Consider the following 16,625-nt stretch of genomic DNA (forward strand, 5'->3'; position numbering starts at 1 on the left):
ACATATCACTTACTTCAGTTGTTACGCATGCACTTATCTCTACTCTGCTTGCACGGATCTCGGTAGGCTCAAAAATGAAGAATGTAGATGGTTGACGCTTTTCTTTAGCCGATTTGGCAAAGAATTTCACAATATCCAAGACCTTTTCTTTATCCTTAACTAACTTACGAAAGTGTTCCAATAGGCAAAATTTCAGAAGGATCAATTTTATTTTTTTTTCACTCAGTATATTACCTCTGGAGAAAACATCCACAGTGCGATTAATAATCAATTGATGTGTTACTTTGGCTAGCATTGCTTTCGAAACAAAATTCAATACCGCATTCTAAACGACGTTTTCCGTGTCCGTCTTTTATATTCGTTAAATCACGATCGTAAACCCAAAAATCAGCCTTCGCAAAATTACAATTAATTCAATCCAACAACCAGCTTATAGACAGGCCGAAATGCCTGTCTCTTCACTTTCACAAACCAAACCACAAGGAAAGAAAAATCGGAAATATTTGAGACTATTAAATATTTTATCGGCACCGAGATTTATAAAATCAGCAACTATGTGTTGAAATAGGCGGCAAAAGGATATTTTCTTACAAAATAAATATAAGTGTAGTTCTTTATTAATTCTCAGATTCAATAGCTTCACGCTTACATTTCACAATAAATAGTTAATTAAACACAAACCTGAGATATCTCGGAGGGGTAGCATCATATCTACCTTTGGAAGCTGAACAGGAGCACTTATGCGAATTTCAGGAGTTGCTTCAGGCAATTTTTCAAATGGGATGGTATACCTAGAGACAACCATGGGACCACTGCTGCTGAATGAGGTTGTGCGTCGAGTATCTTTTAGCAGCTTCGGTGATTTGGCTTTTGGTGCCAAAGACGAGGAGGAAACTTTAGGAGCGTCACCCTTTGGGCTATGGACAGCAATAATTCCTGCAGTTGTTACATAAACGTCTTCTATGAATGGATAGTGAAAGTATGGGGTAGGGGCTCTTGATGGTGTATAATGCACCTTGAAAAGAACAACTTACTGAAAGGCTGTAAAAAGAGAAAAATGAGCGGGTTGTTAATAACGAACCACCCAGCTAAGCATAATTGTGACATACTAGCATTTAATACAAACAATTTCAAGCACCATTAATTTAAAACTGGATTTCAGAACCTTGTATTATTTGTTTAATATAACTGAAGACCGGTCGAACCTTAGAATTAGAAGTAACTTATTCCTCTAAGATTACTCCTGCAATTTTAAGTTGTAAATTTGAAATTTAGCTCCGTACGTATTTTTTATTTATTTCATACAAAGTAAGTCCGATTGAAACTTAAGACTAGATGAAACTGACGTTAATGTCTCTCCTTCTTATCCAAAATTTTCAAAAAATTGTCGAGTTTGTCTTAGGATTAAAAAAGAATAAAACAACAAGCAATGAAACATTACTTAGTAAAGAGTCAGGCTAAAATACTAGCATTCCAAGCACAAATTTGCATCAGAATGCAGCCTTCCAAATCGTATTAGTTTCTTAAAGAGCGACAAATAAAACACTGCTTTAAGAACTCTGTGTCGACCCGGTATGCATTCTTTCCTTTCAAACTGAGCAGTTTAAGCCAATTGATCCCATTTTGTCCATTTTTATTTTCTTCCCTAGGGGTTTAGAAGTTTATTTTTCTTACCATAATACCCCGTGTACTTTTTCCCCACTTACAAAATTGTGGGAAAGATAATTAATTACAACATTAATCATTCGAAGTTCAAATTTGCGGCAAATCACGTATTTCCCCAAAACTAGAGATTTTGGATAACAGAATTCTAGAGAATTAAAAAAGATTTTCATTGCTTGATTAAAATTAAATTTTTAGAAAGATCTGACAAAAGTACATTTTTATGGTAGTTTACGAAATTCTCCTTGGAAACTCTTACAAAAAGAGTCCAATAGTCAACATTAGAGTACAGCTACGGTGAAGTTCCGATTCTCTTAGATTCCCCGGTATATCTATTGGCGTCAGAGTAGTGCTCTAGGATCAAATTCCTCTTATTATACAATTGTCTTATAAAACTTCCAAACCGGGCAGCATACAGAATGCAGGAAAGACCGTGTGAATTGAAAAGAAATATTAGCAAATTGCAGTTGAAGCTCAATTTAGCAATTATTTCTAAGACGAAACAACTAGCTAAAAAAATTACAAATTTAGCAATATAGTAATAATAATAATTGTTCAATAATATCCGCCGGTGTAGTACTCCCCAGCGTAAACCACTTTTTCGCATAAATTTCCCTTATTATTCAATTACCTTGTTCAAACAACATTTTATTCATTGAGAAAATCGCGCGATAGCATAATTTCGCTCTAAGAACAAGAGCTAAGAGCTCACATGGCACTTGTGACGAGGTCGGAAGAGCCAAGAGCTCATATGGCATTAGCTCTAGCAAAATTTTAAGAATTAATAGATTAATTTAAAAGGAAAATCAGAGGCTTAATGCCGGTCGGGATTTAAAATAAGAGCTCTGAGTCACGAGGTCCTTCTAAATATCAAAATTCATTAAGATCCGATCACCCACTCGTAGATTAAAAATACTACGTTTTTTTCTAATTTTTCCTCTCCCTTCGGCCCCCTCCAGATGGTCGAATCGGGGGAAACGACTTTATCAAGTCAGTTTGTGCAGGTCCCTGAAACACCTACGAATTTTCATCGTTCTAGCTCGTCAAGAAGCACCAAACTCGCCAAAGCACTTGATCCCCCCTAACTCCCCCAAAGAGAGTGGATCCAATCCGGTTACGTCAATCACGTATCTACGACATTAGCTTATTCTACCCATCAAGTTTCATCCCGATCTCTCCACTCTAAGCGTTTTCAAAGATTTCCGGTTTCCCCCTCCAACTCTTCCCTCCCGATGTCACCAGATCTGGTCGGGATTTAAAATTAAAGCTCTGAGACATGATTTCCTTCTAAATATCAAATTTAAAAATACCTCACGAACGTCACCCATTCTTAAGTTGAAATTGCCTCAATTTTTACGGATTAACACCCCCTCCAACTCCCCCAAAGAGAGCGGATTCAGTCCAGTTATGTCAATCACCTATCTAGGACTTTTTTTTATTCTTCCCACCAAGTTTCATCCTGATCTCTCCACTCTCAGCGTTTTCCAGGATTTTCGGTTCCACCCAACTCCCCCAAATGACCCTGGATACGGTCAGAAGTTAAATCAGAAATCTGAGTTAAGAGGTTCTTCTAAACATGAAATTTCATTAAGATCCAACCACTCCTTCGTAAGTTAAAAATACCTAATTTTTTCTAATGTTTCATAATGAACCCCCCCCCCCAACTCCCCCAAAGAGAGCGAATCCGTTCCAGTTATTTCAATCACGTATCTAGGACTTGTGCTTATTTTTCCCGCCAAGTTTCATCCCGATCCCTCTACTCTAAGCGTTTTCCAAGATTCCAGGTTCCCCCCTCCAATTCCCCCCCATGTCACCAGATCCGGCCGAAATTTGAAATATGATCTTTGAGAAACGATATCCTTCTAAACATCAAATTTCATTAAGATCCGATCACCCGTTCGTGAGTTAAAAATACCTCAATTTTTACGAATTAACACCCACTCCAACTCCACCAAAGAGAGTAGATTCAGTCCGGTTATGTCAATCACGTATCTAGGACTTGTGCTTATTCTTCCCACCAAGTTTCATCCTGATGTCTTCACTCTAAGCGTTTTCCAAGGTTTCCGCCCCCCCCCCCCCCCCCAACTCCCCCCACAGACACTGGATCCGGTCGGGATTTAAAATAAGAGATCTGAGTTACGAGGTCCTTCTAAATATGAAATTTCATTAAGATCCAATCACTTTTTCGTACGTTAAAATACCTCAGTTTTACTAATTTTTCAGAATTAACCCTCCCCCCAACTTTCCCAAAAAGAGCAAATCCGTTCGCTCTAAACTACAGAAGCACCACTCCCCATAGCTTTTGACAAAGTGTTTGAGATTTCATATATTATAAGAAGTAAAAAAACGGCTTACGAATGGCAAGCGTAGGCTAATCGACTGCATAACGGAAAGCCTTTTATGATCTTTAAAATAGATTATAATTTTTTATTCAAAAAGTATATCTGAGTTTCAGCTGTTCAGCTTTTTTCGATATTCGACATTTTTACTTTATTTGCAACCAGATGTAACACCAAAACTGTCTGCTACATGAGGTATTGTCCTGGTCCCATTTTCTTTTTATAGTTTGATGTGCCACTGTTTATGGTTGTTTACCTTGGGTCAAAAGTGTGCTTTTGTTATTATTATTCGCTACACTAAAGCTATCGCTCCATAAAAATTTTGGAAACGTGTTTCAATTCAATTGGATAATTTTCGTCATTCATCGTTTAGATATTAAGACAAGTGACAAGACTTCCAGAGCCTCAGCCCTAGTACAGTTCTAGTGTGTCTGTTCTCGTGCACAGGTGCTTGACTGCAACGAGCTGCAGCAAAGCATCCAGTTCCAAAGTCTAAAAATCTAAGTTTAGGCTTTGAACTTCAACCAATCAATAAGTCTCTATTGCACTATACTTATATTTGCGCTTAAGAGTGGTGTTCACATGGATGTCTAGCTGAACTTTAATGTTTAAGCAATTGCATGGCCAGACATATATGTCTAGACATCGTTATGTCGCTGGACATATATATGAACGTCGGTTAAAAGTTGTCAAATTCAATCAAAATTCTGGCAAACTTTTAGAAAAACAAATTGGGGTAAGAGCAGCAAAACATAAAGTAAGTAAACAAAAATAATAATAAAAAAATAAAATTTGCTAATGGTTTCGAGTCCCCCTAGGGTATAGTAACCTTTACCTGTGCTCCATGTGACATAGCAGAAGCACATCTTCCAGAATCAGACCTAAGAGGAGACTGTAGATGTCGTCGAATACTACTTGGGCTAAGTCTGGCAAGTTGGTGTGTCACGTTCATCAGTGCCTTAGATCCTGCAAAGAAACCTCTTTAAAACGAGCAAGGTTGCATTTTATGCTAAATTTCTGGTAGTGCTGGTGACATTATCCTTCTTCAATACAATACGAAGTAAATCTGATATTTGGCTGAAGAAGCCCGCCGGAAATTCAACACTTTAAGCCCAGACCTCCCCTAAAATATTGTAAACATTGGCATTTTTGTATAGTTCGTTATAATTTACTTTCAAATAAATTGTAAACTTTCGCAACCCAGGACACAGTTAAATGAGATCTGATTGTTTGAATTGGTTGTGAGAAAATCTATGCATCTATATACATATAAAAATGTAGAAGAAATAGAATTCAATTTTTAAAGAAAAAGACTTAACTATGCTTTTTAAAGACTTAAAAATAGCTTTTTGGTAGTAGAAGGCGTCAAATCAAAAAAAAAAGAAGCATGGGTGAAAAACAGCACAAAAATAACGCTTGAATTTTTACAGATAAAAGCGTTAAAATATAACTTAGTTTCGATTATTAATTTTTACAGTTCAGCGTAGCAACATTGACGAAATATTGTATTGCCCAAAAATCTTTATAATTCTTAGAAAAATCTAAAAAAATCATGCTGTGTTAATAAGATTTTTTTTATGTATTCAGTGCTTCAAATTTAGGAATGGGTCCCAAAGTCCCCTTGAAATCCTACATATATGCCTAAACGGAACATGTAAATCTTTAGGGATAGAAGCTATATTTAATAGATCCAAATTCAAAACTTGATAAGTTGTGCTCACTAATACCGTGGGTCCACCGAACAGCCCTTGAAAATTTGCAAAAGTATATTTTATGCTCAACTTCAGTTATCTCAAGCGACACTACCCTTCTTCAATATTCAAACAAAACCAACCTGAGATGTAGAGAAATTGTGGTGGTATAGTTACGTTTGTCATAATATGCATAACATTACAGGAAACCAGTAAAAAATTAGTAAATACATTTTTAATAAAACACATTTGATTTACAACGTTGTCACCTTCAAAGATCATGGATTATATATTCCACTCTGTTTGGCTTTATTGCAGCTACTTAGTCATCTGCTAAAACAGAATGATTTGATGTACGATTTCAAAGTGTTATCTATTCCAGATCAAACAATATAAAAATAGTCTGAGATTCATTCAAAGAGATCTGCCAGAAAAATTATGACCGCATATTTGGATTTGTTCATAATATGTATTATATTATTAAACTGATAGAAAAATTAGAAATATATTTTTAGTAAAAACATGCTCGGTATAGTATGTCGGTCCGACCATTCTTATTTCTGGTTCATTTGGAGTTCAAAATAAAAGCTAAAAGAAACTAGAAAGCTTGCACTGCTATTTCAAAATTACCTAGGGGAAAGTAATAGACGGAATCACTCAGGGATAGAGGAGAAGATGACTGGGGAAATACGAAAAAGTCATGGATTATATGATGTAATCCATGACATTATATCACACAATCCATGACATTTTTTGTCATGGAATAAGCCGAAATGAGAGGAAGATATAATAAATATCTTCCTCTAATTTCGGCTTATTCCAGCTGCTCAGTCGCCAACTAAAACAGAATGGATGATTCAAGTTGTTATCGTGTTGAGTCACACAGTAAACGATGTTTCGCTATATAGAAGAATGCAAATATGGAGGAATTAACCGAAAAATATACAGTTTTAAAGGAAAATCGTACAGTTAATGACACTAAAGGAGGGGAGGATTAAGACTTCGGCTATTACTTTCTATCGACTTGGTGAAAACCAAAAAACTTTACAAAAAGTTGTCTAGACGATCATAAATTAACGTAACCCCTTTTCCTGTTCCGCAAAATTTAAACCGGTACCTAACTTCAAGCACAAAACTAGCACACATCCCCCCTCTCTATCTCTCTTTCTTCCATACGTCCCTTGCCTCAATGTTGCACCACATAAATTAAAATAAATAAGATAAACAGAAAATAATTAATAAAGTATTAAGATAGTTTTAGAGATAGATAGAGAAATAGAGATAGATAGAGACAGATAGATAGATAGATAGATAGATTGAGAGAGAAAGAGAGAGAGAGAGAGAGAGAGAGAGAGAGAGAGAGAGAGAGAGAGAGAGAGAGAGAGAGAGAGAGAGAGAGAGAGAGAGAGAGAAGAGAGGAGAATAGAGTTTTCCACTTAGAAACATCTGAAATAATATCGTTGCAATGAAAATAGAAATGAACTCAGGGTTCTTGAAACTTAATGTAATCCTTACATGATTACCTGCATCCACAATTGCCGCCGTATCAGCTGAAAGGTTAAAACCCAATTGAGATAAAACACTGCGACCACGTTCTCCACCAGTCGACGCAGCCAAGGGAATACCACTTGCAATAGGAATTGACCCTTTTCGCTTGACTATAGGACCATAAAAGACAGGAACTGTGTAACCATGCACTTCCAATGTCATTACTATAGTTTCACATATCGCACGGAGAGATTCTATAAGATTTGAAAATACAAATAAAACTATAAAAAGACATAATGCAGCTAGTTTGAAACTTTTTTCTGAAAGGGGAAATTGATCCTAATATAGCAAAAACCGTAATATTTTTCCGTTTCCTTTTTAAGCAGCTAGAGTAACGTCATAACCAGAAGGGAGTAGAGGGGGAAGAGGGAAGCGAGTCAGCCTCTTCCTAACTAAAATAAAATAAGATAAATATATTTAAATATACATACATGTATAACATATATACATATATATATATATATATATATATATATATATATATATATATATATATATATATATATATATATATACTAAATATGACCCTTCCCATTGGTCTACCCCCTCCCCCCCCCCCCAAATAAAAGCCTAATAGATAAAAGCGGGCACAGTCCTAAGCCAGACTTCTTGAAAATAGCATAATTAGTCTGTTGAAAATGTACAGTAATATTGCATTCGTTCAGCCGACTTCACAAATCGGTACTGTCAAAGACTGCGCACTTTACTCAAAACGCACAACGCATGTAAATTAATATTTTCACGTCTTTGAAAATTATCAGAAGTGTATCATATAGATCATTTGTATCTAAATCGAATTGGATATTTGTAAACAAAGTCAGTTGATAAATACATTCTAAACTATATTTTGTTTGCTCAGTTTCTATTTTCAAAATGCAAAAAAAAACGTTTCAATCCGGAAATTGAAACAAAACTCTGACGATTTTCATGCGCTAAATCAACGTAATAAGGCAGATATACAAGAATTCAGTCAGAAAATATCAGTAAAAAAAGCAAGAAAAAAACCCTCCTTTTAGCGTACTATGCCATGCTTCTTGTGATTTTAATTCATTTTGTAAAGGAAAAAAAGGACAAATTTTCGAGCCAGAGCCCTGTGTTTTCAATAAAAACGAACATAAAACTCTCAGGGGCAAGTTGTAAAGAAAAAAAAATGGGGCAATTTTTACATATTTATAGCTTAAATGGCTCATTATTTCAGTCAGGAAAACTTTTATTTTGATTTTACTTAGAAAACAAAATTTGATTAGAAAAGAATTGGTTGAACGACTAGATAGTTATATACGTTTCCAATACACTGGCTGTGCTAATTTTTGAAAACTGTTCCATTTTCAACTATCATTTTCATGTTCTGGCAGATTTGGGGAAAGGAAAGGAACTAGTAGAACCACGATAATGGTCATTTTAGCTCCTTCTTGGACATCCGTCAGCCAAAAGCGTAGATATGTTTTTTTTTTTGTTTTTTTTTATAATTCGGTCCCTTTTTTAATTTGTCCATCCATACATTAGAATCAAAATCAGTGATTATTTTCTTTCTCTTTTTTAACTTTTCCAGTGTTTATTTTTTCTGAACTTGGCCAGTGAGTAAAAACTTTCACGGTTTTTACAAGCTATAGTTTCCCCTACATAGAGCTAAAGTGCAGTCAGTGATCTTAAGATAAGAAAAAATAATACTTTATTGATGGCCGACTGCCATAAACTAAAAATCCATATTCACGTTTAAGGTGAAACAATATTAGAATCGGAACATGAATCATAAGAATAAAAACAGTCAAAACCATTAAGAAAAAAAGAAAAAAGTTAAAACAAGAGGCTATATAAGAATGAACACGCATGAAACCAAAAAAGAGACAAAGGAATCCTATTTATTTTGACAAGAGATATCAAGAATTCGCAATAAAGATGATCAAACTCAATCAAAATGTCTAAGTAAAAAGCATATTTTGGCGAGCCAGTTAGGACAGCTGAGAAGGCTAAATGTGGAGACGGTTTCCTGTGTTTCTACATCAGAATGAGTTAAAGGCAAGGATTTATTTTTTAACTTTTTACACAAGACTTACAAAAAAAATATTTTTTGTAAATTTACGGCAAGTTTTTTTTCATTAAATGAAGATACAAAAGAAAAATTACTCTCAATATAAATATCCTGTTGTAAAAAAAAAAGATGCTACATAAGATAAAGACAGTTCTAGAGTCTACAAAAGGTAGATTTCCCTGTTCGAAATTCCTATTTTAAATAGATCTTTCGTAATCCCAACATATAAAACCATGGGTTTCTAAGGACTATTGCTTGAACTAAAAGTTACTGAGCGACAAAAATGAAGACTAGTAGAGACATGTCCTTTCACAGTTTAGAACATTTTTTTACACATTATTGAATAAATGACACCATCGAAGGTTGATGATATTCATATTTACTTATTGAAATTATATATTAAATACTAAAACCGTATTTGGAAGATGAAATGCAGACTGTAGTTGTCAGATCATTAACATCATTAGGGAGAAAAATAGAATGTGGAGTTCCCCAAGGTTCGATCATACGGCCGCTACTTTTCCTTATATATGTTTCAGAAATAAATACTTTATAAGTAATTGCATACTAATTATATGCTAAAGACACAGTTATGTTGTTTAAGTCATGTACGGTAGATGGTTTGTTTGCCATTATGGAGACCACTTTAGCTTAATTGTCAATTTATTTGCGAATGAATCATCTATCATTAAATATTTCGAAAACAAAATATATGATGTTTTCAAATATACAACATTTTGAAACAAATAACATACTTTTATTTGGAAATATAGTGACTGAAAGGGCAACTAATTTCATTTATCTGGGAATGATTATTGATGAAATGATCAGACGGGAAATCATGTGAGGGCCCTTTCCATTAAAATTTCCCGGGGGACAGGTATTCTAAATAGACTAAAGCACTTTTTTCCTAATGAAGCACTTAAAGCTTTATGTTATACTCTCGTTTCATCATATTTAGAGTATGGATGCCCTCTTCGGTCTAATTCGTTTAATTATAATGCACGTAAAAAACAAGTAAAACAAAATCGGGCAAACAAACTCTATTTTCATATAAATATTCTAAAATTTATTCATTCTGTCGGGCAAAAGTTCTGAATGTTTCTAAAATATCTATGCTCCAAGTTGCAAGTTTGGTTTACTCGTGTATTGATTCTTTAGCACCACTTGGACTAAGACAACTTAATATGTTTCAAACGGCTTCAGAATATCATTCATACCCAACAAACTCATCTGAAAATAATTTACTCGCATCAGAAATACGCCACAGCCTTGGAGGTGCACAGTCATTACGACATGTTGGTGTAAAGGTGTGGAACATGTTGTCCAACTACATAAAGAAATCAATTTCGCTAAGTTCGTTCCGAACAAAATTAAATAAAAAGTATCTTATTGAGTAGATGAAAGTTGTTTGTTTAGTTTTTCCGTTTAATGTTTTGTTAATAATATATATGCGATAATCTTGTGAAGTGTTTTATTTCCTTTCATATGTGGAGTACTCTTATATTGCCCAAATATATAGAACAATTGATTTCGCTAATCTCGTTCTGAAAAAAACACTTTTGTTTTTTGTTTGATGATATTTTTGCCATATTTTTTGTAATATTCTTATCAAATGATTGATTTCTCAAATCTCGTATTGGCCGTTTATAGCCTCTGGCATGTTGGCAGTACGGGAGTAGTGTATGTATAGGTTTATTTTGTCAATAAATCAAGTCAAGAAAATAAAATAAAATACAAACAAATAGGCAGTCCCTAAACTCATTATTCTTATTAGTATCCAAATTACCTTGAACAAAAATGATGTAAATTATTATTAATATTAACAGTCGACGACTTATTTCCAATCCATAAATTCTGCTAGGAAAGAAATGAGCGAAAAAAAAAGAAAAAAACTCGATTAATTTCATGTAACAGAGGAGAATTCTTAAAATTAGCTATTAACATATAATAAATGAACTGACAAAACAGAATTCAATCTCATGTTAAAAATAACTAATAGATAAACTAATAATGCATACTATCCGAAAAGTCCAATGAGATAGTGGATTAATCTCCGCTCTCTCTGATCTAAACAAAAGACACAAAAGAAAAAAAACATCAAACAGTCTGTACTGTAATTATTTATATATTTACCAACAATTTCTTCATCAATTTTGATAGGAATAGCCATATTGTTAAAAAACCTAAGACGTGTAGAACGACACTGAACCAAGTAACCTGATTTGTTTCCAATTTTATATGAGATCTTCAAATGATGAACTGCACTGGACTGAGTACGAGATCGTTGACTGGAACCACGCAAAAAATTTAAAGAAATACTGCCCTGTACATCTGGGCCGAATTCGATTGCTTCTATGTTAGCAAATGGAATTGGATAGTATCTCTCTAGCTCATCATCTTCATCATCATAACTGTTGAAAAAATTTAGGATATAAGGTTACTAAAGTTAATTACTGATCACACACATAAATTAGTCAGATATCTACTCTACTCTCTTTGAACAAGCAACTATGTATGTATTTAGCCTATGTATGTGCAACTTTTTCTTGAAAATGGCTCATTTTTTTCTGAAGATTGGCACCCTGTGGTTTTTGGCCTGAAAAAACGATTTACAGAGGTCACAAGTGTCAGAAAAATCGTTTAAAGCCTTAGTTTCGAAAAAAAGAAAATCATGTAAGTGACGTCATCTATATATATATAAAAATAAGTTGTCTGTGTGTGTCAAGTGACGTCATGTTTGTGTGTCGACTGACGTCATGTTTGTCGACTGACGAAATTACAGACCGGGACATCGGGACACAAATGACGACCGGGACACCGGGACATAGGGAATATAAATGACGACCGGGACACTCAAAGAGAAAGCGACCGGGACACAAGGAATGTTCGATTAGCAATAACCATCAACAAAGCACCAGGACAGAAATGACGACCGGGACACAGGGAATATAAATGACGACCAGGATACTCAAAGAGAAATTACAGACCGGGACACAGGAACACAAATGACGACCGGGACAAATATGACGACCGGGACACAGGGAATATAAATGACGACCGCGACACTCAAAGAGAAATTACAGACTGGGACACCGGCACACAAATGACGACCGGGACAAAGGGAAACAACAACAACGGGGACGCCGGGGGGCACAGGGGGATATATAGATGACGACGGGGACACAGGGAATGTTCGATTAGCAATCACCATCAACAAAGCTCAAGGGCAATCATTAGAATTATGAGGTATAGATCTGAATACAGATTGTTTTTCCCATGGACAATTATATGTTGCATGTTCAAGAGTCGGTAAACCTGACAATCTATTATATGCACAGACAATGGGACAGCCAAGAATGTTGTATATTCGCAAGTTTTACGTAGTTAAAAATATATATATATACTAGCTGTTGGGGTGGCGCTTCGCGCCACCCCAACATCTAGTTGGTGGGGGCGCTTCGCGCCCCCCCCAAGCCCCCCCGCGCGCGTAAGTCGTTACGCGCCATTGTAGTTGTGTCCCTATGTCCCACCTGTGAATATAGATAGATATATATATATAGATATATATATATATATATATATATATATATATATATATATATATATATATATATATATATATATATATATATATATATATGTTTTTAACTACGTAAAACTTGCGAATATACAACATTCTTTGCTGTCCCATTGTCTGTGCATATAAATAGATTGTCAGGTTTACCGATTCTTGAACATGCAACATATAATGGTCCATGGGAAAACAATCCGTATTCAGATCTATACCTCATGATTCTAATGATTGCCCTTGAGCTTTGTTGATGGTGATTGCTAATCGACCATTCCCTGAGTCGCCATCGTCATTTATATATCCCCCTGTGCACCCCGGCGTCCCCTTTGTAGTTATGTCCCTGTGTCCCGGTCGTCATTTATATTCCCTGTGTCCCGGTCGTCATTTGTGTCCCGGTGTTCCAGTCTGTGATTTCTCTTTGAGTGTCCCGGGCGTCATTTATATTCCTTGTGTCCCGGTGTCCCGGTCGTCATTTATATGCCCCTGTGCCCCCCAGCGTCCCCATTGTAGTTGTGTCCCTGTGTCCCGGTCGTCATTTATATTCCCTGTGTCCCGGTCGTCATTTGTATCCCGGTGTCCCGGTCTGTATATACATTCGTTTTTTAGTTTTGTTTTTCTCCTTTATTTTTTTCCTTTTTTCTTTTTTTTCTTTTTTGGTTTATTTAGATTTTTAGATTTTTTAGTTTTTTTATTAGTTTTTAGTTTTTTTGTAGTTTTTACCATTTTTTTAGTTTTTTTAGTTTTTTTTTTTACTTATGTCCTGGTCGTCATTTATACTCCCTGTGTCCCGGTCGTCATTTGTGTCTCGGTGCTTTGTTGATTGCTAATTTATATTATATTTATATTTATATTTTTTATATTTATTAATATTTTTTTAGTTTTCTTTTTCTCTTATTTTTCAGTTTTTTCCTTTTTTTTAGTTTTTTCTTTTTTAGTTTTTAGTATTTTTTTGTTTTTTACCTTTTTTTAGTTTTTTTAGTTTTTTTAGTTTTTTAGCTTTTTTAGTTTTTTTTATTAGTTTTTAGTTTTTTTTAGTTTTTGCCTTTTTTTAGTTTTTTCAGTTTTTTTTAGTTTTTAGTTTTTTACCGTTTTTTAGTTTTTTTTAGTTTTTTAGCTTTTTTAGTTTTTTTTCTTTTTAGTTTTTTTTTGTAGTTTTTACCTTTTTTAGTTTTTTTTCTTCTTTTGTATTAGTGTGAAATAATTCAGACGTCATATGCGGACAAACACGACGTCACTCGACAGACAGACAGACAGACATAACCCACAAACAACTTATTTTTATATATATTTATTCATATTTTTTTAGTTTTCTTTTTCTCTTTTATTTTTCAGTTTTTTCCTTTTTTTTAGTTTTTTTCTTTTTTAGTTTTTAGTTTTTTTTTAGTTTTTTACCTTTTTTTTAGTTTTTTTTTAGTTTTTTTAGTTTTTTTAGTTTTTTAGCTTTTTTAGTTTTTTTATTAGTTTTTATTTTTTTTGTAGTTTTTGCCTTTTTTTATTTTTTTCAGTTTTTTTTTAGTTATTAGATGTTTACCTTTTTTTAGTTTTTTTTAGTTTTTTAGCTTTTTTAGTTTTTTTTCTTTTTAGTTTTTTTTGTAGTTTTTACCTTTTTTAGTTTTTTTCTTCTTTTGTATTAGTGTGAAATAATTCAGACGTCATATGCGGACAAACATGACGTCACCTGATCCATCCACAGATCCACACACAGACAACTTATTTTTATAATATACTAGCTGTTGGGGTGGCGCTTCGCGCCACCCCAACACCTAGTTGGTGGGGGCGCTTCGCGCCCCCCCCAAGCCCCCCCGCGCGCGTAAGTCGTTACGCGCCATAATAGTTACGCGCCATTGTAGTTGTGTCCCTATGTCCCACCTGTGAATATAGATATATATATATATATATGGTTTTAACTACGTAAAACTTGCGAATATACAACATTCTTTGCTGTCCCATTGTCTTTGCATATAAATAGATTGTCAGGTTATCCCCCTGTTTCCCCCGGTGTCCCCGTTGTAGTTGTGTCCCTGTGTCCCGGTCGTCATTTATATTCCCTGTGTCCCGGGTCCCGGTCATCATTTGTATCCCGGTGTCCCGGTCTGTATATACATTCGTTTTTTAGTTTTGTTTTTCTCCTTTATTTTTTTCCTTTTTTTTTCTTTTTTAGCTTATTTAGATTTTTAGATTTTTTAGTTTTTTTTATTAGTTTTTAGTTTTTATTTCTTTTTAGTTTTTTTGTCCCGGTCGTCATTTATATCCCCCTGTTTCCCCCGGTGTCCCCGTTGTAGTTGTGTCCCTGTGTCCCGGTCGTTATTTATATTCCCTGTGTCCCGGTCGTCATTTGTATCCCGGTGTACCGGTCTGTATATACATTCGTTTTTTAGTTTTGTTTTTCTCCTTTATTTTTTTCCTTTTTTTTTCTTTTTTAGTTTATTTAGATTTTTAGATTTTTTAGTTTTTTTATTAGTTTTTAGTTTTTTTTTCTTTTTAGTTTTTTTGTAGTTTTTACCTTCTTTTTAGTTTTGTTAATTTTTTTTTTTACTTGTGTCCTGGTCGTCATTTATACTCCCTGTGTCCCGGTGCTTTGTTGATTGCTAATCGAACATTCCTTTTGTCCTGGTCGCTTTCTCTTTGAGTGTCGTCATTTATTTTTTTCTTTTTTAGTTCTTTTAGTTTTTACCTTTTTTAGTTTTTTTTTAGTTTTTAGTTTTTTTAGTTTTTTACCTTTTTTTAGTTTTTTTAGTTTTTTAGCTTTTTTATTTTTTTTATTAGTTTTTAGTTTTTTTGTAGTTTTTGCCTTTTTTTTTAGTTTTTTGTCCTGGTCGCTTTCTCTTTGAGTGTCGTCATTTATTAGTTTTTTCCTTTTTTTTTTTAGTTTTTTATTGGTTTTTACCTTTATTTTAGCTTATTTTTCAGTTTTTTCCTTTTTTTTAGTTTTTTTTATTTTTTATTTTTTTTAGTTTTTTACCTTTTTTTAGTTTTTTTAGTTTTTTTAGTTTTTTAGCTTTTTTACTTTTTTTATTAGTTTTTAGTTTTTTTTGTAGTTTTTGCCTTTTTTTAGTTTTTTCAGTTTTTTTTTTAGTTTTTTATTGGTTTTTACCTTTATAGTTTTTTTAGTTTTTTAGCTTTTTTATTTTTTTTATTAGTTTTTAGTTTTTTTTGTAGTTTTTGCCTTTTTTTAGTTTTTTCAGTTTTGACGTCACCTAATCCAGTTTTTTCAGGTGACGTCACCTGACACATCCATCCACACATCCATCCACAGATCCACACACAGACAACTTATTTTTATATATATAGAAGATAGATATCTATCTATATTCACAGGTGGGACACAGGGACACAACTACAATGGCGCGTAACGACTTACGCGCGCGGGGGGGCTTGGAGGGGGGGGGGGGGGTCGCGAAGCGCCACCCCAACAGCTAGTACTTATATTGATTTCAAGACAAGAAATTACATCATTTTACGCCCAGGAGTTGTGGTACCGTTTTTAATATCTATGACGGTGGGAAAAATGCACAAGATGCCCAATGACTCAGCTAAAGAACAGCTAAAAAAAAGGTATGGAACAAGGAACAGCAGGAATCAAATTGAATTGAAAAGGAAAATTTAACTTAAAGCAAAGAATAGCACAATAATTAGGCTAATGCGTTATTTAAATATTTCAGAAATACAATTGAATAAAGTAAGTGCTATTTTAGCAACTGTCAAAGATAAACAGGAAGAAGGAATTGAATTCATGACATAATTTTTAATTTAAATGGAATAGCTGATTTGCCACCCTA

General features: G+C 34.1%; 1 protein-coding gene across 2 annotated transcripts in view; it reads right to left on the reverse strand.

The window, feature by feature from the left end:
* Positions 1–16,625, reverse strand: part of LOC136030300 (phosphatidylinositide phosphatase SAC2-like) — a 90,366-nt gene that overhangs the window by 12,725 nt on the left and 61,016 nt on the right. The window contains exons 13-16 of one of the 2 annotated variants that reach the window (XR_010618240.1): positions 11,409–11,686; positions 7,208–7,434; positions 4,837–4,967; positions 682–1,015 (exon numbers count right to left, since the gene is read on the reverse strand). Coding sequence is in view for 1 of the 2 variants with exons in the window: in XM_065709176.1 (XP_065565248.1) it covers positions 682–1,015; positions 4,837–4,967; positions 7,216–7,434; positions 11,409–11,686 (962 nt within the window). In the remaining variant the exon portion in view is untranslated. The remainder of the gene's footprint in view (positions 1–681; positions 1,016–4,836; positions 4,968–7,207; positions 7,435–11,408; positions 11,687–16,625) is intronic. The other variant, XM_065709176.1, reaches the window with a different exon arrangement.

This window comes from Artemia franciscana, chromosome 1 (genome assembly GCF_032884065.1).
Source record: "Artemia franciscana chromosome 1, ASM3288406v1, whole genome shotgun sequence".
Taxonomy (NCBI): Eukaryota; Metazoa; Arthropoda; class Branchiopoda; order Anostraca; family Artemiidae; genus Artemia; species Artemia franciscana.